At 46.7% G+C, this 27,595-nt stretch overlaps 1 protein-coding gene across 1 annotated transcript in view; it reads right to left on the minus strand.

Annotated features, from left to right (window-relative positions):
* Positions 1-5,262: 5,262 nt before the first annotated feature.
* The window catches only part of LOC142588774 (peptidase M20 domain-containing protein 2-like), a 28,252-nt gene continuing 5,919 nt past the window's right edge, over positions 5,263-27,595 (minus strand). Inside the window, exons 3-6 of the mRNA XM_075700592.1 lie at positions 26,433-26,582; positions 18,862-19,003; positions 11,056-11,297; positions 5,263-5,532 (exon numbers count right to left, since the gene is read on the minus strand). Of these exons, the coding sequence (XP_075556707.1) occupies positions 5,506-5,532; positions 11,056-11,297; positions 18,862-19,003; positions 26,433-26,582 (561 nt within the window). The 3' untranslated portion in view covers positions 5,263-5,505. The remainder of the gene's footprint in view (positions 5,533-11,055; positions 11,298-18,861; positions 19,004-26,432; positions 26,583-27,595) is intronic.

The following is a 27,595-nucleotide window of genomic DNA, read 5'->3' on the forward strand; positions in this document are numbered from 1 at the left end:
TTAAGGGCATTCCGATAGCGAACACACAGAATAGAATCAAATACAGGTACTTAAGAAAAGTAAAATATGGTTTAATATTTCAGTACATAAATATCACATAGGATCAAACACTGAAAAAATTTTTCTTGCCATTCGCATTCTCCAAGAATTTCACTCGAGTTGAGATACGTTTGTCCGTATCTAACCTCTTTCGCGCCGAACCGCTTGACATGTGCCGCTCTTCAGTGACAAACGAAAACTTCCTATTTTGTTTGGTGCAGGGCGGAATCGAACCTGCGTCACAGACGGACAATCCTGTCTAAACGTAGTATACTCGCGCGTGCAGTTCGCGGCGGCACCGTTAGATGGCGCAGCGTGTCCAGATGTATGCGCGAGAGAGGAGCCTGGCCGCATTACGTAGTTCACAGGTGGTGATCTTCGGCGGTGGCAGTACGGCGTGTGGTTAAATTTGTTCAATGCCAATCGAATTAGCGTCGACCGTCATCCCGAGATGCTGCCGGATTCATTTTTTTTTCATTTCTAAACAAAGTGCAGTTTAAAGATGGTGTCCATTCGGTTTGTACTTGAATTGTATGATGCATGCATTTAACGCTGCTCACAACTGAAGGTCGCTTAATTGAACAACCGCTTTCGCCTATTTTGTGCACAACGATAATGAGTCACGAAGCAAAAGAAGAGCGCCTCACCAGGTGCGCGTAGAGTGTCGTTTTGGTTGATGGAGAGAATTGCAAAAATGCGTGCGATGCACATTGTTTTCAAATTATTGAAACGTTGTGAGAGTTATCAAATAATAAAGTGCTTCGGCTAAACTGAGACAACAAGCCGTATATGTGCTGCCTAAGAGCGAGGCCTTCTTACTGAATGACTGGAAATTATTGGCTATCCAGTGTAATAAAATTTTATCATCATGATGATTAGGATAAATTGGAACCAGGCTGGCTTTCACCGGTCTCCCTACCTCGAGACTCGAGAATACCGTATATTCGAAAAGAAAGCAATACTAAAGAAGTCTGGAATCCATTGCTCAAAGGATATTGCGCAACAAAAAACGACACGGACGTAAGAAAAGACGACACACCGAGCTTCTCTTACGTCCGTGTCGTTTTTTCTTGCACAATATCATTTGATTAATGGATTACCAACTTGCCCGGATTGCTGCTCTCATTAAGTCTGGAATAGTCAATTCTCGATTCGAATAGGAATTCAATCGCAAAAGCAATTCAGTTCGTCTTTTAAATTTTCAGTACCTGTGCACGCCTATACTAACCGTTAAAGAGCTCTGACGACCGTTCAACAGACTGAATATTGCACTGCTAAATGTGCCTGATCGTGGTACAACTTATTTTTAAAGTGAAGCTTTGTAGTCCCTCGCTACCCCGACAACGTATCAAATAGAAATTCAATTCAGGTGTTTTACATGCCAAAACCACGATATTGTTATGAGGCACACCATAGTGGGGAACTTCGGATTAATTTTGACCACGTACGGTTTGTTAACGATGCACCTAAGTACACAAGCATTTTTTAGGACTCAACCCTCCCCCTCCCCCCCCCCTGCCGTCATCGAATCGTGGCCGCAGCGACGAGGATTCACAGGGTTACCAGATCGCTCCAACCACAGGTAGTCAAATTGGCCTCGGCAGTAGCCCAAATGTAGCCAAAAGCGAAACTTTTGGGTAGCCCAAAAGTAAAAGTAGCCACAAAGCTTTGTATTGCTGTGACGTGATTTTTTTAAGGATATTGAATTAATTTTCGGCAAGAATACCTACATATTAGTTTTTTTCATATATGATCACGCATGACCTCCGCGCCCATCGTCACGGAGGTCATGCGGAATGGACAGCAGATGCTGGACAAGTGCAAGAAAGGCAGAAACGCAGGCATGCAGGCAAATTCATGATAAGGCAAATGCGGTCTTCATTGCAAACGCATTGTTTTATTTTACCCAGAGCACCAAAAAATCATGAAAAGAGCAACACATAAATAGCACCGTGCAATAAACACGCTAAGCGATGGCACGCATTCGGGCATTCAGTATTATTACTTACAGCTCATGATAATTTTGCTTTACAGCGCACAATGCACTAAACCAAAAACCACAAAAAATTGCAAGACATAGTTAACACAACAGATGGCGGTTGGTACAAAATCTAGTACGATATATAGTTTGCTTTAATTAAGCATCACGAGCTTATTGCGAAGTGAAACTGCTTGGTCCGCACAAAATGTCAGAGCTGAAACGGGATCAAATTCATGGCCCGGTTTAAAATCCTTGAAGCAGCCTCCGTTCCTGGCCAGGCCAAATTTCACGTGGAGAAGCTCTACCAATGTCCCGTTCGATTCTATTTCGAAGGTCGGTTTTAATGAGCGATACCTGGCTGAACAGAAGGGCTGAAATTCGGGCCAGTTGGTATACATGGTTGAAGGAAAAGCCAGTCACAAAACACAAAGGACAATAAGAGAGGTGCACACCATGACGACACTCGTTCGACGGCGGCATTTGATACGGGTAATGATAGCAAAGACAGGAGGAGGGTTTCGAGTTGTGTAGGGAACGGATGGTTGTGATGGCTTTGAGGCAGCGGAAGAGCATGTGTTCTACATTGGCGTTGGAACAGAGCCAATTTAGGCAGGAAGGGCCCGAGCGAATTTCCACGTAGGCGCCATGCCGCAGCCCGGAAATTCGGCGAATTTCGGTTAGGTTCAGCCCGGTGTTCTCCCTCCGTTCTGGCGCCGAAGTCCCCCGCGGCGCACCGTCTACGGGAGCTAAAAGCACCTCATGCTTAAAACGTAGGAAGGCGAAAGCTCACATGTGGAGACAGCAACAGTCTGTTCGCTGGCGCGCGCGCGCGCGGGTAGCGTTAATTCGCGGATGGAGACGTGTTTCTTGAGGCCAGCTTTCTTAATTAAAATTATCAAAGGGCCGCGATCCTTGACCTTCTGACATACATGTGTTCTCTAACGTAGAACTTGAGAATTTTGAGTTTGTAGCAGACGCGCTCAATTTCTTTAACCTGCTGCCGTCTGCATTTTGATTCCAGAGTGCTTTTCATTTAAGCTTAACTATTTTATTTTTATTTTTCTTTACACAGGAAAAAGATGTAGCCCAAAAATAGCCACATAACCAAAAAGGAAAATTTTGACGCCAACTCGAACAAAAAGTAGCCCAATTAGGTTATTAATAGCCCAATTTGGCAAACCTGACCAGTATTCGTATTCGCCGCCTCCTGCTTAGAGGTGCAACAACCACTAAACCACCGGGACAGGCCGGAAAGTGCATGCGATGACGGCGGCACACTTAGTTTGTTGAGGCATACAGCTGGGTAGTCAATCGAGTTATTGTTGATTCCTAAAGCCTGCAAACTCTGCACACACCTTGTTCAAGCTCACGGAAAGCATTCTTTCTGAACAAAGCTAAACCATCCTCACGACAATGAGGGAATCATTTCTTCAAAGCTTTAATTGTTGCCACGTTTCCAAAAATGCTCGTAGGCAATGCAGTAAACTTCAGAAACATAGAGTCACGAATTAAACAGGCGACATCGGTGGCACACTTGTGCTGAAAATATAAGAGCTCCAGAAAATTATATTTCTATACATTTCGCCGGAAACCTCATAAGAAAGCACATATATTCACAAACCTTCATAAACCTCGCGTCATGAGAAGTGCTGCGTGCAGTACAGTTGTTTTCGTCAAACGTCGTTGCGACGCTGGCACATCTCTGGAAGAACTCGCGAAGCAACTTTGCCCTCAATCTAAACGAATGCGTCGTGATCAATTTCATCAAAAGCAATGATTTCAGGCTGTAAGTGTGACCCCTGTAACTGCGAGTTTTGCACCATGTTTCGATGCTTGTCGCCAACAGCGCCTCTTTCTTTTTCTTTAGTTCGCCATGTGCAATGGCAATTGCATATGAAATACATGTACTCGGGCCCTTGTTGCCCACTGACATACTTTTTTCTTTTCGTGTATTCACCCGTGTCAGTAAGTAAATGATGCGAACCTTGGACAATTTCGGAGCAACTGCGCTTCCTGTTCTAATCGTCGGGAGCTGCGGAAACCGGAAAAACGCGTCGCTTGCTCGTTCGTAGCATCAAATGCACAGGACACGGCCATTAAGCTTCCGTCAAACGTTAGGAGTATCGCTTAGGAACGTGTGTTCCAGGTGTTCAAACAAGTGCACCGAGGCTCTCTCGAACGACCGCATAAGCGGATAACGTCGAACGGAACCAGACAACAGAGAGTTTTAGTTTTGGGGACGCAAGTCACTTCCGTACGCAAGAACTGGCGGGCCACGGTACTGCCCATGCGACGACCCCCACGTGTGGGTCTGCGCATGCGCAGTAGCGTCGACCCTAGTTCTTGCGTGCGCAAGCCGCTTGCGTCCCCAAAACTAAAAGTCTCTAATGGCGACGATGGGTAGGAGCAGCCCCCTCGAGCGCACGCCGTAGTCCGCATGGGCTCCACGCCGACCACGGCAATGGCTGACTGAACAGCCAATCCGGTCCACGGACAAGCGTCACGTGGCCCGCGGCGCCACCGCATCACGCAGCACTCGGGAGACCAGCATTTTGGCGGCGAGGTTCGTCGCCGCCCTGGAGGAAGGAAATAACAGGAGGGAGCATACGGCAACGCGATTGAAGCCAAATATGTCGGCCCAACTCGTGATCGCACGTCGAAGTGCGCGGTTGGTTTAGGTCTTCCAACCCGCCGTGGTTACTCAGTGGCTATGGTGTTGGGCTGCTGAGCACGAGGTCGCGGGATTGAGTCCCGGCCACGGCGGCCGCATTTCGATGGGGGTCGCAAGCATGCTTAGGCGCAAGTTTAAAGAACCCCAGGTGGTCGAAATATCCGGAGTCCTCCACTACAGCGTGCCTCATAATCAGAAAGTGGTTTTGACACCTGAAACACTATTATTTATTTTTTTTTTGTCTTCCAGTTCTGCAGGCAGAGCCACGGCGGGGCAGCTGAAGCAGCGCGCACCCAATAAAATATAGTGGCATAACCAAACGTCTCAGTAAATCTAGATTCTTGATCCGTGATCTCGACGCAAGAGGTCAATTGTTGGGCCACCACTGAGCAAATGTATGGGCTTCACGGAGCGTTCACCTGCCATGGCTGGCTGCGTTACGTGATGCCCGTCGGCGTGAATGCAGCTTGAAGCGGTTGCGCCAAAAGATATTCGTAGCGGCTAAAAAAACTCTCATTTCATAAGAGCGCGGATTGCAGCTCTTCTTCCGGTGGTAGTTGCAGAGCGGCAAACTCCCGCTTGGCTTCGCGCAGCAGCTCGGCGTCCGTGAACAGATCGAGCGCCGTCAGTGCCAGGACCTTGGCCACCCTCAACGTGGGAGGCTGGGAGTCCGCGGCGTTGGCTACGGCGGCGAAACCTCGCGTGTGGTTCATCGATCCCTCGGCTCCTGGGACGGCAAACAACGGGTGGATGGTGGGCACCCTGTACGACACGTTGCCGCAGTCCGTGGCACCTCCCGATGGCGGCAGGTTCTTTACGACGTCGTCCACGAAGGACACGCCTGTAATAAGGAACAGGACATAATGGTGTATGCCCCGAGGTGTTTTAGATAGATAGATAGATAGATAGATAGATAGATAGATAGATAGATAGATAGATAGATAGATAGATAGATAGATAGATAGATAGATAGATAGATAGATAGATAGATAGATAGATAGATAGATAGATAGATAGATAGATAGATAAACTACTCTTACGTACGGGCCCAGCGACACATGTGATCTCGCCATTATCGCGAATGCATACCGTTTCATTAATTATCTCCTGAATTGCATTACAAAACAGCGACGACTACTAATCAAGAACAGGCTATACCCGGTGTTTCTTACAGCGGAGCTGTATAAGTCTACCCTCCCGTACATTTTTTTATATGTCCATGCCTCAAAGCTTCCGCGCCCTCTATGAGGAGGCAAAGCAAACCAGTAAGGCTTGTGCTTACGCCTGGCGTAGCAAGAGGAAAGCTAAGAAAACACCCAATACATAACTTCATACGATAATTACTGGAGGGAATATGGCGCTAGCGTCTACGGGAGCTGCAACCGGGGCGGTTCAGTCAGCATGGGAATTATCGGAAGTACATAGATTTGCCTAAACTTCGTCCTTCTCGTTTTAAATGACTCTTCGAATCGTAAATAATTTTCAATAAAGTACTGTGTAATAAATAATCAAATAAACATTACCTAAATCATCCGCCGGCACAGAATCCCGACATTAAAACCATTACGCCACGGACGCATGCATCGACAGGCGACATAGAATGCCCTTATGAATTTTTTGTGGGCAAGCGCATTCCAATTCGGACACTTCGACAGGTTGAGCCGCTATCAGTATCGATTGTGCGACTTCACAGAGTATTCTACAAACGCGGAAGGGAAAAGCTCCGAAATAAATAAACTTTTACACTCAGTGGTGTGCTCTGTCTTCTCTACAGCTCCGCTGGTAGCCCACATTCACAGAGTGGAAACGCTGAGATTTTTTTAGGCGCAGCAAGTTTCTCGGTGATGCGCCCATAACTTGTAAGAGAAATAACGATTGCTAATTAAATAATCAACATAATTGCGTGAATTACCTTACAATTTGGTTACATTATGGCTCATATTATAATGTATTTCTTCTTCCAGGTTGCGAAGAAAGCCGGCGAAGTATGCAAAAAGCCGCGTAACGGAGTGCTTGCGCAGGGGTATCGTGCTGCTCTCAAGCATGCGCTCACTGAACAAGGTTAGAGGGTGCACTAACGAGTGCGCCCTAAAAACAGTTACACCCTTTGGGGGTGTAGATTTGCTACGCAACAATAATCGTCATCGGTCTTGCTTGCGTTTGCTTTCTTGACAACGCTTCGCTCGCTACTTTCCTGTCGAGAATGCTGCGTCATGCTGATAACGCGCATGCCGTTCGTGACTTGGAAGTACCGGGCTCGCAGCGTTAAAGAAAGCAACTGCGGGCAAGATAGGGGACGATTATTGTTGTGTGGCAAATATACACCCCAAAGGGTGCAACTGTTTTTAGAGTGTGCACCTTTGAGAGCAGCACGACTGCGGTGCGCAAGCGCTCAGTCACGTTTTTTTTTTTTTTTTTTTGTATTTCGCAGGCTTTCTTTGCAACCCGGAAGAAATGAGTACGTGAGACGTATTGTACAAAAACAACTCGATCGGTGGTTTCTGAAGGGGTGCTCTACAAATTTGCGTGTCATACTTGGGGTACTCAGCCCGTAATTAAAAAGTTGGTTAAATAAGCTATCTAATGAACTAGTTAGGGGGAGAGCAAAAGATTGCGTCAATTACTGGAGGCCAGTGCGAACGGTACGCGTTCGGTTTAATTCGCTTCCAACGCGTTCCTTTTTTTTAAATCTTGGCTTAAGTTACGTGCGTCACCCTGTGTGCCATGCGAGGCAGTATGTTATGTTGTAGATGCGGGTTTCATTGGTGCACTATTACATCTCTAAACTTGATCATACGAGATCTTGCGTTCTTAAGTTATTCCTCAGAATTTTCAGACTGGTGGTCCCCAAACAAATGTGATCAAACCTAACACTCACAGCGCATGCCGTCTGTCTTGAATTTTCTGCGTCGATTTATTATTAGAAGAGCAATACAATAAGAGAGGCCCAACGTCAAAGCGAGGTAACTGTACTGGAGCGGCTCTTTACTGGCATTGTAGTGGAGCCTGTGCGATATCATTACGTCATTACAGGCCCTGCGCAGCGTTGTAAATCTTGTTTAGGGCGCCAAAAATTTTAACGCACCGGGTATATCGCGTCCGCGTTAGTCGGCCATGGTTAGAACAGCGTCCGGTAAGGTTCAAGCAGGGCGCTAAACCTTGCTATCGCAGTCAGGGCTTCGCTCTTCGGGCTAAACTGCTTGTTTCTTTGTTTTTGTTTTTTGAACCTCCCTGGTACGTAGCTGGGCAGTGCGAATACGAAGGATTTCCCAGATGGAGTTTGGAGCGAACTCAAAGGGCAGTTTGCTCGTAATAGGAAGTATGGCGCACCTCGTAAGACCGTTACGTTTCGTGCACGAGTAAATTTGTAGAACTAATTTTGCCCGAAGGCGGTTGTACCGAAAAAGCTCGCAATTTTTTTCTTCCAAAAAGGACGAAGCGTTCACAGTGACAGCAAAGTATAGCGCAGTGCTTGCAATGCTGGAACGGTGTTTTCACTAGACACCGGTGCAACATTGCTTGCCGCGACGCACTACGCAATGTAATTTCCTGCTGGCCAAAAGGCAGAGCACCCACGCGTCCGTCACGTGTCCCACAACGTTGGCGCGACGAAGAGCGCCACCGGTGGCGTCGCAGTCGTCGCACCTGATTACGTCAATCAGGATGGAGGGCTATTTGTCACCGCCCCTTTTCAAACAGGATGCCAATAAGTCATCCTTGTCGTCGCCATCGTCATCTCGGTGGCGCAAGACACCGAGAGAGATATAGATTCTTGTTGGAAATGGAGTAAAAATTGGGGTGAAGTGCAGCGCAGTAACTGTCTCTCCGAAGAGGACACCTCAACCGCACTGCATTGGGGGGGGGGGGGGGGGGGGGGAATGGAAAGAAGGCGAAAGAAAGAAGGACACCGAGACACACGGGAAACCATCGGTGTTCTTCGGTGTCCACTATAATACCAGATAACTTTAGTACCCTTTTCACTGATACCAGTGACACAGCATTAGCTGAGCAGGAAAACTACTGTGCTTATAGTGTACGTTAGCAAAACGCTCGTGCCAGCAACGGAACGTACAACCAATGTCCTTCTATAGTACTAAAAGGCCGTAGTAGAATGCTGACCCTCGCTATCCGCCACCGAGGCGATTGAGAGTAGCGTTGGTGTGATACGTCCACTACTACTTGCCGTGATTGCAGCTAAATGACGCTCCACGCTTCCGGGTGAATCTCGCGCTAAACCATCGCGCGCGTACTTCGCATGCGCCGTCCAGCAGAAACGCACGACAACTGCGGCGCCTCGGCGTCTTTCTTGCCTTGCCTACCGCGACACCGCCTTGCCTACGGCGGCATTTTTATTTTTTTTACTTCAGCGGCTGTCACTTAGGCCAAGCTGCCTATGTGACACATGGAAAAATTCTGGCGATGCTGTTTCTGTCCATGGACGCTTGCATCGAGTGTCCGTGGTTGAGCGTCGCATTATTCAAAGTGAAGTAGGCAAGTTGTTTGCCAAGATGTTCGCTGAACCATCTTGCAGCCCATGGGCGTCGCCAGTCGTCATGGTCCAAAAAAAAGAAGGCATTCAAGCTCAATTTCCCCAAATTTTGGCCGCCACCAAGTGAGAGTGCCTCGCCATCTCGCAAACGCTAACGGTGTGCAACCGTACCTGAGGAACACCTCCGCCATCAATAACGTCCCTCTTCCTCAGCTCTACAAAGGACGCTTGCAGCATCCTTCGACTATGCTCGTACTCCCGCCGCTTAGCGCCGAATTTCGCAGTTATAGCGAGGCCACTTAATGGGCTTTTGAGGCAAAGTGTCCCTTTTTCATGGGGCGCGCAAGTGGCTTCCACGTTCTCGCATCTCATCAGCCTTTTGACGATTTTTCCAATTTTCGCCCACTTGGATCGTTGCGATTCTAACCATGTTCTCACTAATGGCTGGAATCGGCGCAGCCCTATCCCAACGCCAGCATGGCCACGACTGTGTCATCGCCTACGCCAGCCGCCCCATATTAGTCGCGTAGCTCACTTACTCCATCACAGAACGTGGGTGTGTGGCCCTCGTTTGGTGATTGCGAAATCCCGACTCGAGGAAAATATCGAGAATTACATACCGTTTTACGTATAGAAGGTAAAAGACTCCCTGACGATTATGGTACTCCCTAATGCGAAATTTGATCGCAGCTCTGTACGTGTTTTCATTTCGCAGCATATCGACTGCCGCGGACAGCCTCTTTCGTGCGGCACGTTGCAAACGGAGTGAAGTGCGGCGCAAATGCCTCGCTAATCTGGAGGTCGCGAGATCCTGCGCATGGGTGACGCGAAGGCACGATTCACAGCAGGCGCCCCCGACAGACCTCCCAGACGACGCGCTCCACTCTGGTGCCATCTCGTAGCCATCGTCGCCGTAATACGCCTTTCTTCCCACCCTTTCGCCATTCCTCCTCCTTCCACTTCCTCCTCGCGTCTTTCATCCCTACTGTGCTCTGCGTTCGCTTTCATCGTTTGCTGTGCTCGTTTGCTCGGTTACGCAGACGCTCGCCGCAGAAATGGAGCCTTAGAGTCGCGTTTTGAAATAAGGAGGAGGACTGTGTCGTAGCACGCACAACTGCGGACCGTGAGAAGACAGCGTTATGAATGAAAACAGCGGGCTCGACGACAACGCCTTCGGGAGCACAAATTCTCAAGCGTTTCTAATTGGTCTCATTGGCGGCTCATCTTAGTAAACGAATAGTGCAAAGGCAGAGACGGATACAGCCGGGACGAAGACAGCACTCGTCTTCGTCCCGTTTGTGTCCTTGTCCGCCATTACGCAGTTCACCTACTAAGATGCTGAAGCGTCTCGCAGCGCCGGGGTTGTGCATGCGCCTGTGACAGACGTCAGCTAAAATGGGCAAGGCAACACTTGACAGATGTTTAGTAATATCAGTGTGCAAATTTGTTCTTTCAGGACACCAGCTGTAGCGCAACTTTTCCTGCTTGCGAAGTGATTGATGGATTGGTTCATCATTGACTGACTGACTGACCGACCGACGACGACCCATGGACCGACTCACTCACTCACTCACTCACTCACTCCACTCACTCACTCACTCACTCACTCACTCACTCACTCACTCACTCACTCACTCACTCACTCACTGGCACCGGATTCGAAGTTTTAGCAACGAGTGCAATATGTCACAGGCTTCGCTACAAAAATGATTCGCCAAATCGCTAAGCTAATGAAGGATGATGATACCTGATTTAAAACCTTTCAGCTACTTAACAGTTGGCTGTTAAGTCATTAACGGCCAGCTGTTAATGACGGGGCAGTCATTCGAGATTTGGCCCAATCAAACGTGCTGAACACCGAACAAGTGGTTATACCGAAAGCGTGGGCGTGCTTCCGGTAGGTCTCCGCAATGGAGGTGTGTGCACGACGTTCATGTACGACGTCTGCCTCTCGACCTCCAGAGTGCAGCCCGTGGCGTCAGCAGCCGCCTGGAAGCAGAGCTCCACCTTCTGCCAAAGCTCGACCAGCTCCTCGGTGCTCGGAGCCCGGATGCTGAAGCGCATCTCCGTGTCCTCTGGGATCACGTTCACGTACTTGCCACCCTCAGTGATGATGCCTGCAAGGCCGAAGTGGTGAGTCTTTCAGCCCGAGTTATGAAGCCAAAAAGAAGGTTAAGAACCGAACAGAGCACTTTTACTTCGATTTTTATGCCGGGTACTCGATACAAGTTTAGGATCAGTACGCGCTCTGTTCTACAGCAGCGCATATGCCTTCCTTGTGTCCGCGCTCCAGAACATATTTGCAGAAAGACGCCAAAATTCAAATGCCTTTTTTTTCTGGAAACGTAACTATAACAGCGCTAAAACACAGGGAAAGAAATGTGAGGGAGCGTACACACAGTGCCGAACAACAGCCATAATGGATTTATTGCAGGACTCTCGAGAGCAAGGCGATCCATGCGGAACACTTACGTACAACAGTACAGACGTATTGCAGGGATTTCAACTTACCTACTGCGATCCTTGCGATAAATCACATGGCTGTAAATGAGCGCCGCGTGTATGTCCGCTTACTGCGTTCTCTGTTTCCGCGCTGTTGCAGTTCTATTCCCAAAAATGTCGTACCTGCCAGCCTTAGCAGGAACTCTCCGAAGAAGTTCTCCTCCACCACGTGAGAAACAAATGACTGTGCGTAACTGGTTGGCTCGTCTGAAACAACAAATTCCTTATAGAACTACTAATAAAAAGTTGAAGAGGACATAATGTGCCAGTGCATTCTCAGGCTGCCTCCGACTATAGTGAAGCAGAATGGAAGAGGAATTACACCTCTTGAGCCAGCTGCTTGTTCGCGAGATTTACTTTACACGGAAGCTCCACCAAGCTCTGCACTGATTTAATTTAGCTACATCTATACAGCTTTAATGAGGGGCCTGTACACATTCCGTTGAGGTATGGTGCGAAATGAAACATTCGAGCCATTGCCGAATCGCGAGACGCAACACCACCTAGAGAGTTATTTTTTTTTTTTTTTTGGTTTGCTCACTCCGATCCGTGACGTTATACTACCGTTGCCGACCGCCATAGAATCCAATGGGGGATGCTTCTGAGTAAGCAAAAGTGATTTTGACGTCACCGCTTTCGCCACGCCAGCCTTGGCAATGGAAACTTCGGGCCAGGTTCCGTGAGGTCATGGATCGGAGTGAACAGGCCTTGTGCAATCTAGCGGGTGTTAGGTGACGCTTGGTGTTGGCGTTGGGTGTTAGCTCGTGACATCACTTTCCTTGGACTTTGACTTGCTAAGCTAGCCTGCAGTGAGGCACACGCCTGACGGCCTGTCAAGCTGAAGCGAGGGCGAATCATTCAAAATACGGCTCCTATACCGCGGACAACCTTCTGTGGCTATGAAGGGAAAGCTACGGGCGCGTGGCTGTTGGCCATATGTCACCGCGCCAAGTAGTCCGGCAGCATTTGACAGTGCCTTTTGGTTGCTTAGAACTATAGCGAACTATACTCGGAACACCGGCTGAGCCGACGCAGCTTCCATGTGCCATGGTTTCGAGTTTCCGCAGACGAGGAAGGGAAACACCGCAATATAAGTAAGCCTTTACACTCAACGGTGACTTCTGTCATATTTAACCGTTTCTAATGAGGTGTTTACGCTTTCTCTTCCCCAGCCTAAGCTGACCTGGATTAAAACGCGGGACTCCTTTCAGAAGCGCACTCACTTGCGCGTGCTTTGGCTCCGTAGCTCTCCCTTCAAAGCGGCTGAAAGTTGTCGGCGAGTATAGCTACTCATCGAGCCACACCACACGGTGCAGTTACACAGCAGTTTTTGGTGCGAACCTTCAACTGTGTGCGAAACTGGGCTCTCTCTCTCTCTCTCTCTCTCTCTCTCTCTCTCTCTCTCTCTCTCTCTCTCTCTCTCTCTCTCTCTCTCTCTCTCTCTATCTATCTATCTATCTATCTATCTATCTATCTATCTATCTATCTCTTCGTCCCCATGCCCTCTGCCCCCAGTGCAGGCTAGCAAACCGGACGTGCGTCTGGTTAACCTCCCTGCCTTTATTATCTTCTATTTCTCTCTCTCTCTCTCTTTTCACTAAAGCCCAAGACGGCACGAGCGAGCGTGCGTCGATGTAGGCATGACTTGGCAAATGTTAATGCGAAGAGCTACTGCACTAGATGACTGAGTAGCCCAGTAGCCGACGCAGGCCATCATGCCTATAAGCACGCCCATCCCTATAAATACCAAACGGCAGACCTTATGCATGCTGTATCTGAACGTACGAGGGCAGCATTCTTGATCGACAACTTTCTAGACTATCTCTTTTAGTGTGCGTGCGTTCATTGGAGGGCGACTTCACATTTAATAATAACCCCTTGAAGGAGTCGCTCATCGCTTGTCACAAATTCCCTGGTGTGTAATGCCAGCTGAATGGAGGCATCACGGATGGGCGGGCTATTTCGATCCTCTGTGTGAGACGCGCTTGCCTATGCCGGTATTCATTTTCGGAGATACAGTCCCGTCCGCTTCTTGAGATTTGGCCTGACCCTGCTTTGGACGCACAAAGTATGCGGCTGACCATAGGCGGAGGCTTTTCATTTTCCCGGGGAGGGGGGACTCGACCAGCTTTCCCAAGCACACACACACACACACACACACACACACACACACACACATATATATATATATATATATATTGCTTGCACTTGAAGAAACTTCGTGTCACCTCGAAGAATTGAGCGCTGAAGTGACGGCGTTTATGAGTAGTAGTGGGAGACAGTTCAATTTCACAGCCTGAGCCCTCTCGGTGGTGTAATCTTCCTTCGAGTAATTGTCGCATACTTGTCTATCCCTAATACTGCTTCGCCTTTCCGGCGAAACTGCGGCCTCTCTCTCTCTCTATCTCTCCTTTTCTGTGAGTCCGAGCATACGCGCTGCTGCGCATGGCTGCTGTCCATTCTGATTTTGAGTGAATCCGGCTTTGCCTCATTTCAGTTACTGAGGGAATTATGCAGTGTTCCCCAGCTATCATGCACCAATACTTTAAAAAAGAGCAGCTGCGTTACTCGAAGGAAACCTAGTGCATATTGTTTCCAGTACAGCGGAGTAGCCTCCAGTAATGATTTCGCTCCTGAAATTTAATTCGACAATTATAATTAATTATGTAATTCAATAAGTAATGTCCGAATTATCAGAGTGTCAATGAAGCATTTGTCGGCACCCCAAAATGACATCTAACTGCAGTGTATTCAGCGACCTACTAATGGCATACATTTTTTTTTTTCCGATTGGCGAAAAAACCTTACCAAGTATGAAAAATACCACGTGAGTGCGCTCCCACCCGCATCATAAAGCAGCGCCCCCAATAAGCTGATCGAAAGCGACTGCATTGTCTGTCGTAAACCCGAAGAGACAGCGCATCACTTTGATAATGGTACGGAAGGAGCACGAACACCAGGTTTCGCGGATTATCCGCTATTCCTTCCTCTCATATCTACGTCACACTTACTATCCGTATCTCAAGGCCAACTGATAACATTGATAACAAAAGCCCCTTGATAACGCGGCTAAAGCACCTTTCTGACCATGCACGAAATGCGAAAAGCAATGTCATAGGCATAGAACGCTTAAAAATCCCGGCTTTGCTCACACCGCATCGAAAGAGTGCGCGCGAAGCTATATTTTGTGCCATAAACTTGCTCCGAACCAAAGCCAAATTAATGTGGCCATTTTAGTTTTCATTAAAGTGTATACGTATTGCAAAAACAGGCTCGTATCAAAAAATAAAAGCGAAATAAACAGACCAAGAAGCGAACAACGTGTAGAGAGAAGGCAAAACCAAGAAAGTGATTATACCACTTCTAAACGAGCCGAATTGCCAATCGGGACGCCTGCACAAAAAACAAACAAAAAATACATCAGATATCAGTGTGCCCTTACTATCTATGAATTCGTAAGCGCCATTGAAGACCAGCTACTGCCTAGAGGACGTGTTCCAACAGATCTGTCTCCCTCTGCAGCTACGCAGTACTGAGTCCGCTTTATCGCATTTTCAGTGGCTTTTTTGATGACCGGCGCTCGATTTCTACGGCAGACATCCGTTATCCTTGCCTTGAATTAATTTAACGTCCATCCTGATCGTGTAGGCACGATCTTTCACGTAACCCCAGAGAAAGAAATCGAGTGGAGAGAGGTCAGGTGACCTAACGGGCCAATTTACAGGCCCGGGCCTAACAATCTATTGCGCATGAAAAGTCGCACGCGGCCAATTTCGTGCTCGGCTGCTGCTTTGTGCGGGTGCCCCATCTTGCTCATGCCACAGGAGTGGAAGACGTGACAGCGGGACTTCGCTGAGAAACTCATCAACCACTCCTTCAAAGATTTCGTTCACATAACGCTGTCCAGTTCAGTGTGTGATCGAAGAAGACAGGACCGATTATAGCACCGGCATAAATTCTGAACCACACATTAAGCGACAACTGGTACTGGCGCCGATTGCGCTTTATCCAATGTAGATTGGTGTCCCTCCAACAGCGGTTATTATGCAAATTTACCTAGGTGTTTCTGTGAAAATTGGCGTCATCTGTGCACATGATGCTGCTAGAGAAGTCCGGTGACTCAGGGGCTTAGGCGAGAACCCAATTCAACAAATTTAGACGATTTCTACAGGTCCTTGTCTTCTAAGCATTGGTGCTTGTTAAGGTTTGTGCGTGTGAAAGGCCGAGCCATTTAGAATCCTCCAAACTGATGACTTGGAAATTGGTACCTGGGCGGCCACCTCCCGCACGCTAGCATGATGGTTTGAGGCCATAGAGGCTAAATGGTCCGTGCGTGGGTTACGACTCAAAGATGGAGTCCTCCGCCGCTTTTTCTGGAAGCTGCCGGTTTGTGTCAGGTTTTCATAAGTTCTGATCATAGTCGATGCGTTCGGTCTACCGCCACGTCCATGACTGATATATATATATATATATATATATATATATATATATATATTTGGCAAATGGCAACAAGAGGAAGGCCGGAAATATATATATATATATATATATATATATATATATATATATATATATATATATATATATATATATATATATATATATATATATATATATATATATATATATATATATATATATTTCCGGCCTTCCTCTTGTTGCCATTTGCAGATTCCAAGGCAAGGATCATGTTTACGTTCTGCTCATTAGAGAAAGACATGGCAACTGAGACGAAACAAAACGCACCTTTAGACCTTTGCACTGACGTTGTCAATTCACTTTGGGGATGATAAGTTCTGTGGCAAAAAAAAAACATACGTGCACTTTGCGCTAAGATAACAGCTGTCATAGCTTGTTTTCAACTGACGCCAAACGCGACGTGATACTTCGGCCGGGGCCCGACAGATAAAGCACTATAGGTCGATGACGATGTTTTTTTTTTCCTGTATTTCCCTCTGGATAACTCAGGGGAAGCCTGTACGAGGGCGCTGCTTTATTGTCTATAGGGAGCGCAGTCGCATGGTATTCTACAAATTTTGCGGGGTTTATTTATCAGTCGGGAAGAACTTAGTGCGCAATTAGCACGTCGCTGAAAATACCGCAGTTAGATGTCCCTTGGCTGTGCCTTCAAATGCCTCATTGATACTCTGATAATTAGGATGGTACGTGTCGAGTTAGATAATTAATTATAATTACCTAATTAAATCTCAGTAACGAGAAAATTACTGGCAGCTACTTCACTGTACTGCAAACAATATGCAGTAGTTTTTCTTCGAATAACGCCTTGCTCTTCTTTTTAATCTTGGTACATGACAGTTATTTGGCAGGCCCTGCATATACTTATGACCTTTGTATGCGACGGGTAATGTTTCCATGCCTAATAAATGTTGTAAGTTGCTCATTGAAAGAGAAGCGATACTGAGACAGACAACATTCACGTGCATTTCACACGCCATTAATGAAAGACTATGCCAAAGGACTCTGCCAAAGTTTTTTTCGTGGTCAAAAAATCACTCAAAGCAATTTGAAGCAGGATGAACATACAGCAACATATTAATTTTTTAGGCATAGGGTACCGATACCTTTAGAAATAATTTTTAATTGGCTACCTCCAGCTCTTTCAAAAATATGATAAACTTTGTCCTGTGCGTATACTTAAATATATTGTGTATGTGCATGGTGTTTACAGTGGAAATTTAAAACAATGTTGAAGTGACGAAATACGGATGAGGCAGCCGCCGCTGGTGCTTCTAATGCACGTGTCCTACAGTTGTCAGGATTTGCACAAGTAAAGCGAAAGTAAGAATTAAAAGCCGTACACATCCGCGCCAGCAATGAGGCAGTAAGTTATAAGCCACAGTAAAATTTCAAGTGAAAAGGTCGACGAAAGTCAAAAGAAACCTCAAAGGATGTGGGTGACCAAGCTCTGGTAATGACACTGTAGGTGTCTGTGTGTGTAGCAAGGGGGAAGTGCTACATCATCGCCTGGGGGAGAGGGGAACGGGCTCAGCACCCCCTCCCCAGGTGATGATCTCGTATTGAGTGCTGGATTGGGCTAACTGGTTTGATTTCATCACGACGAACAGTGCAAATGACGAGACACAATATTTACCTTTTTCGTATCGTGTTCACCGGGCTACAACAACGCGCGCAGATTTTCCGACACTTGCTAGCGGGCAGCTGCGGCGATCTATATTCTTTTTTTTTTACGCCTGCATCACTGAGTGGTATGTTATACTAAGGTAGGCTACCATAGTTGGTCTTTTGCTATCTGTCACTGATATGCTCTGCGATTTCTGAAGTTCGAGAGTAGGTGATCTTGGGCATTATTGTGCGTTTATAGTTTTATTAACTATCCACAACGGGCATTTACTTGCCTTCGGCTCTTGGTCCAGCTGTTGTGCAAATGACTTTATTTTTTTACCTATACCTAAAGTAAAGAAAAGGAAGAATACGAATCTCAGCGACATCTGTATTGTACGTTCTTCTGAGCACTGCGGTCACGCGCGCTTAGCCTAACGACTGAACATCTTGTGCATTTTTCCTCAAAATCAGATTTAAGGATTGGCCCGTCTCTGCAGCCCCGAATGAATAGTTTCTACTGGCTGTCCACAAGCTCGCTGCGAAGCGGCCTTCGATTCAAGCGAAGTCTCATGCTCAGTCGGGCTCTGACGCAGTGAGTGACCGCGACTCATTTATGGCGTCTAAAGCGTAAATGATTCAGAAGCTCCAACGCAATTTTCACTTAGTTCTTGTCCACTAAGAGCTGTAAGACGCGAGGATGTCTCGGACGGCTTGTATTTGGGAAGCATGATGGTCTCAAGTTGTCGGTACTAACGCTCTTGCTGATGAAGCGTGCGTGCTCTGCAGTCACCCTGCACATCGAGATAAGGAACGCTCCGTGCTACCCGATGAGGTTGTGTTTTCATTTCTCCTTGGTCTTGTTTTCTTTTTTGTTTTCAAGAAAAAAAACGGGAATACTATCCTTATTCGGCTTTATTGTGGAAAGGGAACGTTACTGATGCACGCGAAGAGGTGCAATGATATCAGGAATGATCACTCCACTGACGTGTGGCCTTTTAGAGGAACAGGCGATGTAGAAAATGCATGCCGCGCGCAATCTCTAAGCCACTCGGTCAGACAGTCGTGGCTAAGTGCACTAGTGCAACGCTGTGCACACACCCTGAATCCTCGTGGTGGGCTTCAGCCGCTGTCGGAGGAGGCTGACATTGACGTAGGCTGCGACGGCGGCGTCCAAAGCGTTCAGTCCTTCCCACGGCGTCGCACCCGCATGAGCTGCTTTGCCTTTGAAGCGCAGCGCCAGCTGCAGCAGAATAAAGGAAAAGGAAGAGCTGAGCACGAACACTTGGCGGCAATTATCTTGGCCTTTAGAGAACTGGGTCCTCAGAAATCTAAAGTAAAGTTTATTACAGATGCTCCTCTTACTTTTTGCGCATTTAACTTCTATACTTAGCGGTTCTGTAAATTGCCCTGACTTTTCGGAAGCTCTGTGGTACACCTTTCTTCCGTTCGCAATGCGTTTTCATCACTTCGCCCTATTATTTTTCGGAATACGTTGGCGCCGTTATCGATGGCCTGAAGGTATTTGTGCCCATTCGCTGATATCAGAAGTTCATATTATTCTACATGCCCAATTTCTTCACGTTCCAGTGCGTTGCTCCTTAAGTTGAATTTCTATAATAATTTTCCAAGCCATGCAAAATGTCTACCATCGCCAGCATTCTGGAGGACCTCCTTCAAGAAATACCTGTTAAATTTCGTAGTCGCTCGGTCATTTCTAGGGACGAAACTCAAAGCGCAGAAAAGGCAGGAATCTGCATCTTCTCCACTCAGCTTAGGGGCTCTTTCGCTCCCTGTCTGCCTGATTACACCCCCATATTTATGCCAGGATGCCTGGCGATTATCTCGGCCATCGAAAAATTTTGTCCTCAGAAAAAATTACTACAAATGCTCTTTCTGATTACTCACATTTAACGTTTGCTAAGCTGTCGCATCTACTGAATATATTTTGGACACTCTTGCTGTACAGTTTGTCAGAAGTCCGCTTTGTGTGACAGCCAGCACACTGTGGAATCTTGTTCGATGAGTCCGCTGACTCGCTCGCATCCTCGTCACTAAATGGTTAGATTGTAATCTTCTTCCAATGTTTCCTTCTTTTATTACAGGAGCTTGATTTAAACGTCTTTTGTTTCTGAAATATAATAAATATCCCTGATTTCCTCTGATGATTTCTGACATCTACAGTTCCCGTGGAACACGGGCGAAACCCTTTCACGACAATCAACCTTCTACTGTACAGTGCCGGGTCTAAATTTTCACGTCCATATATCTAGTTTCTCCATAGATAACATTTCCCCTTTTTGTAGAAAAACTAGAGGCAATTGATGATTTACTTCTTTCGGGCTGCCGCTTTTCTTCCCTCCGCAGGATGTTTCGTGTACTTTCGATTGGTGATCTGGGCTTAACTCTAATGACATCAGACCTGTTGTCATTTCAATTAGGCATGAGCCACGGGTCTAGTATAACTGCTCTGCATAGGCTCATTAAAATATCCGGAGGATTACGCTCCTATAGGTGCCAACGTAGACTACCGTAGTAATTAATAAGTGAATAATTAATAATTATTTAAATAAATACTTACTTAATTAATTAATTTAAGAGCCTGTGAATTGTGCGACCGCCTTTGACTATTGTCGCTCGTAACATCGCGTTGCTGCGTGACTTTTTCTTGTTTTTTCTTTCTCTCTCTCTTCTTTCTGCTTTTATTCCCTTTACCCCTTTGCTCAACACAGGGTAGCCAGTCGGTATTTACACTGGCTAACCTCCCTGTCTTTCCTTCCCTTTTGTCTCTTTCTCTCTCTCTTAATGCATATGCTAAACTGACTAAAATCAAGAAGGTTGTAGCAAAAGCTTGACAATCTTGGATCTCTGCAACAGAACCAGTTAGTTTGTAAACAAACACCGGTTGATGTGGGTTCCTATTGCTACGGAAGGGCAGCCTGATGAGGTGCAAGAACGCAGGAGCCTCTTTCGAGCCTCGTGACAAAGGCACGTCCTGCCTCAAAAGCCGAATAAGCAGCCTCGCTATGACCGCAAAATTATTTGTGAAGCGGCGGAAGTACGAGGATAGCTCTACATAAAGCTGCGGACATCCTTTGCAGATAGAGATACAGGGAAGTTCTGACTGCACAGATTTTTCCCGGGTCTCGTTGTACGCCACTAGTGCCTACGAGATGGCCAGGCACTCTTATTTGGTGGGAGCCAAAATGACATTTGGACGAGTTCGGCTGCTCTCTGGCCCGACGAAAAACGTCGAGGACGGCAGAGAGGCACTCTGTGTGGGTCTCGAAAGTTGGTGAAAAAACGATGACGTCGCTAAAGTAGCATGAACATGTGCAGTGCGGAGTGGACATTTGAAGCCTCTGAGCTGGGAGTCCATCATGCCCTCAAAGGCGGCCGGACCGTTACAAAGTGCGAACGACATGAGCTTGAATTAGTAAAAGAAATCATGTGGAACAAATGCCATCTTTTCACAATCCATATTGTACCCTGCAATCTGCCAGTACCTGGAGCGTAAGCCGATGGAGGAGAAATCGCGGACACCATGCAGAGAATCAAGAGCATTATTAATGTGTGGCAAATTTTCCACGCCGTTTTTAGTAATTCTGTTCAGAGGGAGCTTTAGCTCGGGCCTAACTCCGACGCGGCCTGTTAAAAAACATGTAAAGTGCAAAAACACTGTTCTGAGATAACCCCTGCACCAATTTTAAAGAAATTTGTTGCATTTGAGAGAGAACGTTAAATTCTAGTGACTATTGGAAGCAGAATTTCGATTTAGGACCTGAATTTTGTTTTTGAAGTTTTCAAAAATTAAGATTTTCGAAAAAAATGTAGGAGCACAATGTTTGCAAATAATAGTTCTCCGTCAAGAACAGATATTATGGTTCTGTAAACGGCATTTATTAGATCATTCAAAGCGGACAAATTCGATATGTCAATTCATATATTACGTTACTTCGTTACGTTATCTACAAAGGTTCTGCAATAGCAGTATTTACAGATTGCTAACAGATTGCGTGCACTATGAGATGCAATACACAGAATTGTGATATAATTTTTCATTGATGAGTTACGCAGTTGTAAACTAGATAGTTTCGTATTCTAAAAATCTGCGATTTTTGCCAATCTTTAGCAAAATATTTACGGCCTAAATCAAAAATTCGTTTAATGTACCAAACCTCGTCAAGTTTCGTGAAGTGGTTGCCGAGAAAAGCTTATTTTCCTTTGACATGTATTTAGATAGGAGCACCCGAGCTAAAGCTTCCTCTTCAGGTGCCGATAATCCACACAGAATAGCCATGTGCCGTTTTTTTTTCTTGTTTTCTTTTTATCAGCACAACAAGTGATACCAGCTACTGCAAGGTTGCTCGATGATGTTCTTGGCAAGCATCTAGTCAACTTCACTTCGAATAATCTCACGGTCAGGAGCGGACACCCAATATGGGCGCCGATGAATAGCAAGCGCATCGCCAGTATTTGTGCGCTGAGTTACGCCTGTCGCTTGGCCTAAGGGACGGCCCCTAATGTCGAAAATGTCAAGGTAGGAAAGCAGAACTGATTGGAGTTCTTCGTCTACTTAGTTGTTAGGTCAGAAGCGATTATCGATTTAATGGTGCTGTCAGGGCAAGAATCGGAGTGCTGACTAGCCGCGGACTTCATGTTTATCATCTGCTGTTGACGTCCTCATTTGCCATCCGTGACGATATAAGGAAAATTTGGAATTTCATTGGTGAAATTCCAGAGGACCGGAAATTGGCGTGTGTGGTGCCCGTATACAAGACAGGCGATAGAAACAAACTGAGGAACTGTGCTATATCCCTTACGTCTGTCGTATGCAAACTACTTGAACACGTCCTCTTTTCTCAAATAATGCCATACACCACTAGTAACGACATTCTATTTGCCAACCAGCATGGTTTTCAGTGAGGATGGTAGTGCGCGTACCAGCTTTTGCAACTAACTAGAGACATTCACCGCAACCTCTATGAACTTACACACACTGACACCGTATTTTAAGATTTTACTAAAGCTTTTGATGATGATAATTGGAGTTTATTGGCGCAATGGCCAGAAGTGGCCAAAGAGCGCCTAGGCCAAGGTTATCGTGTACCCGATAACCACTTAACATACAACTTGAAACGGATCAATGCTGACAAACAAGTAATCAAGTAAGTCGAAGACTACTTAAGCAGCAGGTGACAAGCCGTTGGAATTATTGATGTCTATTTGTCATTTCAACTTATTTAGTCTGATGCATGCCTCAAGGTTCCAGTTTGGAACCTACTCTACTTTTAATCTACGTAAACGATACTCATGAGGGTATAGATTCAGAAACACGGCTATATGCCGACAACTGTGTTTTGTATTGCCCCGTAAAAAGCTAATATTGATTCTGATAAATTACCAAATGAGTCAAACACGATTCAAAGATGGGGTTCAGAGAGAGCGAGAGATGCAAATGAGAGAAAGGCAGAGAGCTTAACCAGTGTTAAAGCCTCCGGTTTGCTACCCTGAACTAGGGGAAGAGAAGGGGGAAGTAAAGACGGAAAGAAGAGCGGGGACAAAAAGAAAGGCGGGAAAAAAAGGCTCCGACGGTATGGGATCATTATAGTTTTTCTAATAGGCCACTGCCACGTAAAAAGGCCAACAAAGCCTTGACCGACTTTCGGTGCGATGACAGTTCATGTCGGCATTCCAAGACTGTCTGCTCTGAAAGTGACCTGTAGTCAAGAATTGTAAGTAAGCGTAAGTAGAAGAGCTGAGCTTATGAGATTTACCAATCACAGTGAAATTATTGATGCACAAATACAAACTAAATGGTTAAACTTCAGAAACCTGGGTCTCCTTTAAATATTTGGGCGTCCATCTTTCTCCTATTCTGTCCTGTCATTATCATGTAAATTGTACTGTCTCCGACGTGCAAAACCCTTAGCCTCAGTCATTGTACACTTCATAATGCTAACAGTGATACAAAACTTGTCGCAAATACTTCCATACTTTGCCCAAAACTTGAGCGTGCCTCATTTATCTCACGACCACACAAGGCGCAATTTATTGGCAAATTCGAATCATTACAGAACATGGCAGAGGCCGCTTTATTGCAGGCAACAATTCGCGATTTTGAAGTACCACCAAAATAGAAAATGGCATTGGCCTCACCCACTGCAGACTAGAAGGAAGGTATGTTGGTCAACTTTCTTCCGTCAGTTTTATCACCATCCTGACTCCTACTCACAGGTACGCATCTTGTCCGCCGAGAAAAAATTCCTACGACTTGATAATGACTGTAAGGTCGAACCTCCATTTGCCAGTACGAACTTCATGAAGTTTTTATTCCTTCACTTAGCCATTTCGGTATATAAATGTCTTCCTAAACATATAGCCGAAATAACTGACCATAAAACATTCCAAAGTTAACTTCATGAAACTTTCGGAAATAAAGAAATTCAGTATATTCATATTAGTGCACTTGCACTTTCAATAACACACCCGAAAATCGGTGGAACTTTTCTGTAATTTCTAGCTGTAATATTGTTGTAAATTGCTGTAACCGTGTTATACTCTCATTCAAACATTCCTCCTGTAAATGAATGCGACTAATTCAGCTCGATGTTGGCGTCTATATCATTCTTGCTTTTGTTAATACAGAGTGCATATCAGATGCTGTTTCAATGTTCCACTAACACATGTTTGTTAACAGTTTTGTTTATCAATTCTTGTCTCTCCCCCTCCCCCCCTCCTATCGGTAGTAATGCCCAAATCTGCTTCTCAGGTACATAAATGAAAAAAAAAGAAATATCGTTCATCATGTGGCTGGTGCGTATGGAGGCATGGGAAGGACCGGGAGTGACTGCGTGGATTGGAAGAAGAAAGGTGCGTGGTTCGCATCCGCGGCCGTGCTCTCCGTGACGTAGTCGCCACAACTGTCCTCGACAGAGCTGTCCGCCATTGCAAACTCTATCCGGCGAGATAGGATACATGTTATAGCTTAACGACGCGGGAGCCTGACATGCTAATTCGGGTTACTTGGGAGAAAGATGTAATAAAATTAAATACAAGAGAATTAGGAAATGAGTAAACATAAAGAGTAAGTGCAAAAAAAGTGATACGATCATAGGTATTCGATTTCTAAATCAAGCCGAAGGTGACCACTGAAGCTGAGACTGTTGATCAAGTGATCGCAGCGCTGTACAAGTCGCATGCGGTTTTACATGGTGCCTGTCGGCGCGAATAGCACAGTCACAGCGTTTCTTGCTCGTGACACTTCCTCTGGCGGTGTTACCTGACTCAGTCTGTTGGGTCTTTTTCGCGTTCAGTCCTCCCTCTGGACGATCCTGAACCGAGACAACGGCACTACGGCGACTGTGGGTCGGCGTAGCTTTTAGAAAATCATTTGCTTTCCGCATCAAAATGGCCGGCAATGGCGATTGTGACGAATGCGGCAGCGAGGAAACTGTAGATTTCCTCTCTCAGTGGTTGTCCTCGCTACAGCGCACACAGGCAAGCGCTCGCGACTGCGTTGACCCGTATCGAGCAAAGTCCGCTATCTGAGTGGAGCATCCTGAAATTCCGGCCGTTACGGTTGTGGCACCAGAAGTCGGTCGAGGCCCATTGACGTTTCTACGTTCGAGCGGACTATGCACTAAACTGAATCCTGGATTTGCACATGCGAAGACCAAGATCTGATTACGAGGCGATGGGAGACCGTAGTGGGACACTCCGTGATGATTTTGAACGCCTTGGGTTGTTTAACCTGCACCTAGCTGGAAGTACTCAAGCATTTTTCTGCGTTCCACTCCAATTTAAATAAGGCCGCCTCGGCGGTGATAGAAACAGCGTCCTCGAGCTCAACTGCGAAATATGATAGGCACAGGGCTACTGAAACAAGTCCCCGGTATTTTCGAAGGTCTTGAGGACTGCTGAACGCAAGTTCGCTGTCGTTGATGTATGAGTTTCTCATATTGGTACAAGTTTCTTCATAATTACCATCATCATCAGCCTGCTTTATGTCCACTGCAGGACGAAGGCCTGTCCCTGCTATGTCTAATTCCCCTGTCTTGCACCAACCGATTCCAACTAGGGCCGTGAACTTCCTAATTTAATCGCTCCACCTAGTCTTCTACCATCCTCGACTGCGTTTCCCTTCTCGTGGTATCCATTCTGTAACCCTAAGCGTCCAGTGGTTATCTATCCGGCGCATTACATGACCTGCCCAGCTCAATTTTTTTATCTTGATGTCAATTAGAATGTCGTCTATACCCGTTTGCTCCCTGATCCCAAATCACTCTCTTTCTGTCTCTTAAAGTTATGCCTAGCATTCTTCGTTCCATCGCTCTTTGCGCGGTCCTTAACTTGTGCTCAAGCTGCTTTGTCAGTCTCCAAGTATCTGCTCATACGTCAGCACCGATAAAATGCACTGATTGTAAATCTTCCTTTTCGATGATAATGGCAAGCTTCCAGTCAGCAGCTCAGAATGTCTGCCGCATGCGATCAAACCTATTTTTATTCTTCTGTGAATTTCCTTCTCATGATCAGGGTTCCTCGTGATTGATTGACCTAGGTAAACGTACTCCTAAATTTCCTAAATGCGCACGCAGCAAACATTTCTTTATCTTAGGGTACCCTGATGAGCACGTGCTCGTAGATGGGACGCGCCTGCGCAAACCACCTACCTGCTGCGTCGCAGCGTAGTCGACCATCAGGATGTCCTGTGGACACGGGTGTGCCATGAGTGCGGCGTCGATTCCCTCCAGGGCTCCCTTTCGTGCCATCAGCTCCTTACCGCCGCCAGTTTCTTCCGCAGGCGTGCCCAGCACAACGAGCTGTCGAAAGGTTCGCGTATTTAGAAGCTTGAAGCATGTTCAACTTGCTCCGCAGAAGCCAAAGACTGAAATTCGTGGTTGCTGTCTCTTGACAGCGATACAAATTGTTCGACTGTTAAACAGAGGATGAAGAGCAGCGCTACGGGCTGCGTGAGCGCGCGCGTGTGCGTGTGTGTGCGTGTGCGTGTGTGCGTGTGTGCGTGCGTGTGTGCGTGTGTGTGTGCGTGCGTGTGCGTGCGCGTGCGTGCGTGCGTGCGTGCGTGTGTGTGCGCGTGTGTGTGTGTGTGCGCGTGTGCGTGCGCGTGCGCGCGTGTGTGTGTGTGTGTGTGTGTGTGTGTGTGTGTGTGTGTGTGTGTGTGTGTGTGTGTTTGTGTGTGTATGTGTGTGCGCGCGCGCGCGCGTGCGCGTGTGCGTGTGTGTGTGTGTGTGCGCGTGTGCGTGTGTGTGTGTGTGTGTGTGTGTGTGTGTGTGTGTGTGTGTGTGTGTTGGGACATTAGTGACTTGAAGACATTTCTTTTTTGTCTGTTTGTAAAGCGAATAGCTTTACAAGTTGCCCGCCGATACTAAGGCGTCGATGCAAAGGGCACTGATTTGCTGCGCACACAAGCCTTTAAATGGTCTTTGATGCGAGCGTGGTTTTTAAAAGCCCATGAGTTCGAAATACGATATTTGCAGTGGTATAATGAGTATTCCATTGAATTTTAACGCATCCGAGTTCTATTGCGGACGTTGTGAAAAAACAAAGGGGGGAGTGGGTTAACGGGCGACAGTGAGAATGCGGAACTCTGCTCTGGTGTACAGACACCCTTTCGTAACTTCGCCTGCAGTTGTGCGTGTAGGCGCAGTAACCATGCTTTGCCGGCGCCTGCTATGGGGGCTGAGTGGCCGGCTGCTGAGGGCTTTGGGCCCTCGGAAGGTTTAGATAGTTTAGATTTTGTGACTTCAGCACTCGGAAAAGACGACCCACCGTCCACCTCTTAATTGTGGCGGCTGCAAGAGTGGGCTCCCCAGCG

The sequence above is a fragment of the Dermacentor variabilis genome, chromosome 7 (assembly GCF_050947875.1).
Source record: "Dermacentor variabilis isolate Ectoservices chromosome 7, ASM5094787v1, whole genome shotgun sequence".
In the NCBI taxonomy this organism is placed as follows: domain Eukaryota; kingdom Metazoa; phylum Arthropoda; class Arachnida; order Ixodida; family Ixodidae; genus Dermacentor; species Dermacentor variabilis.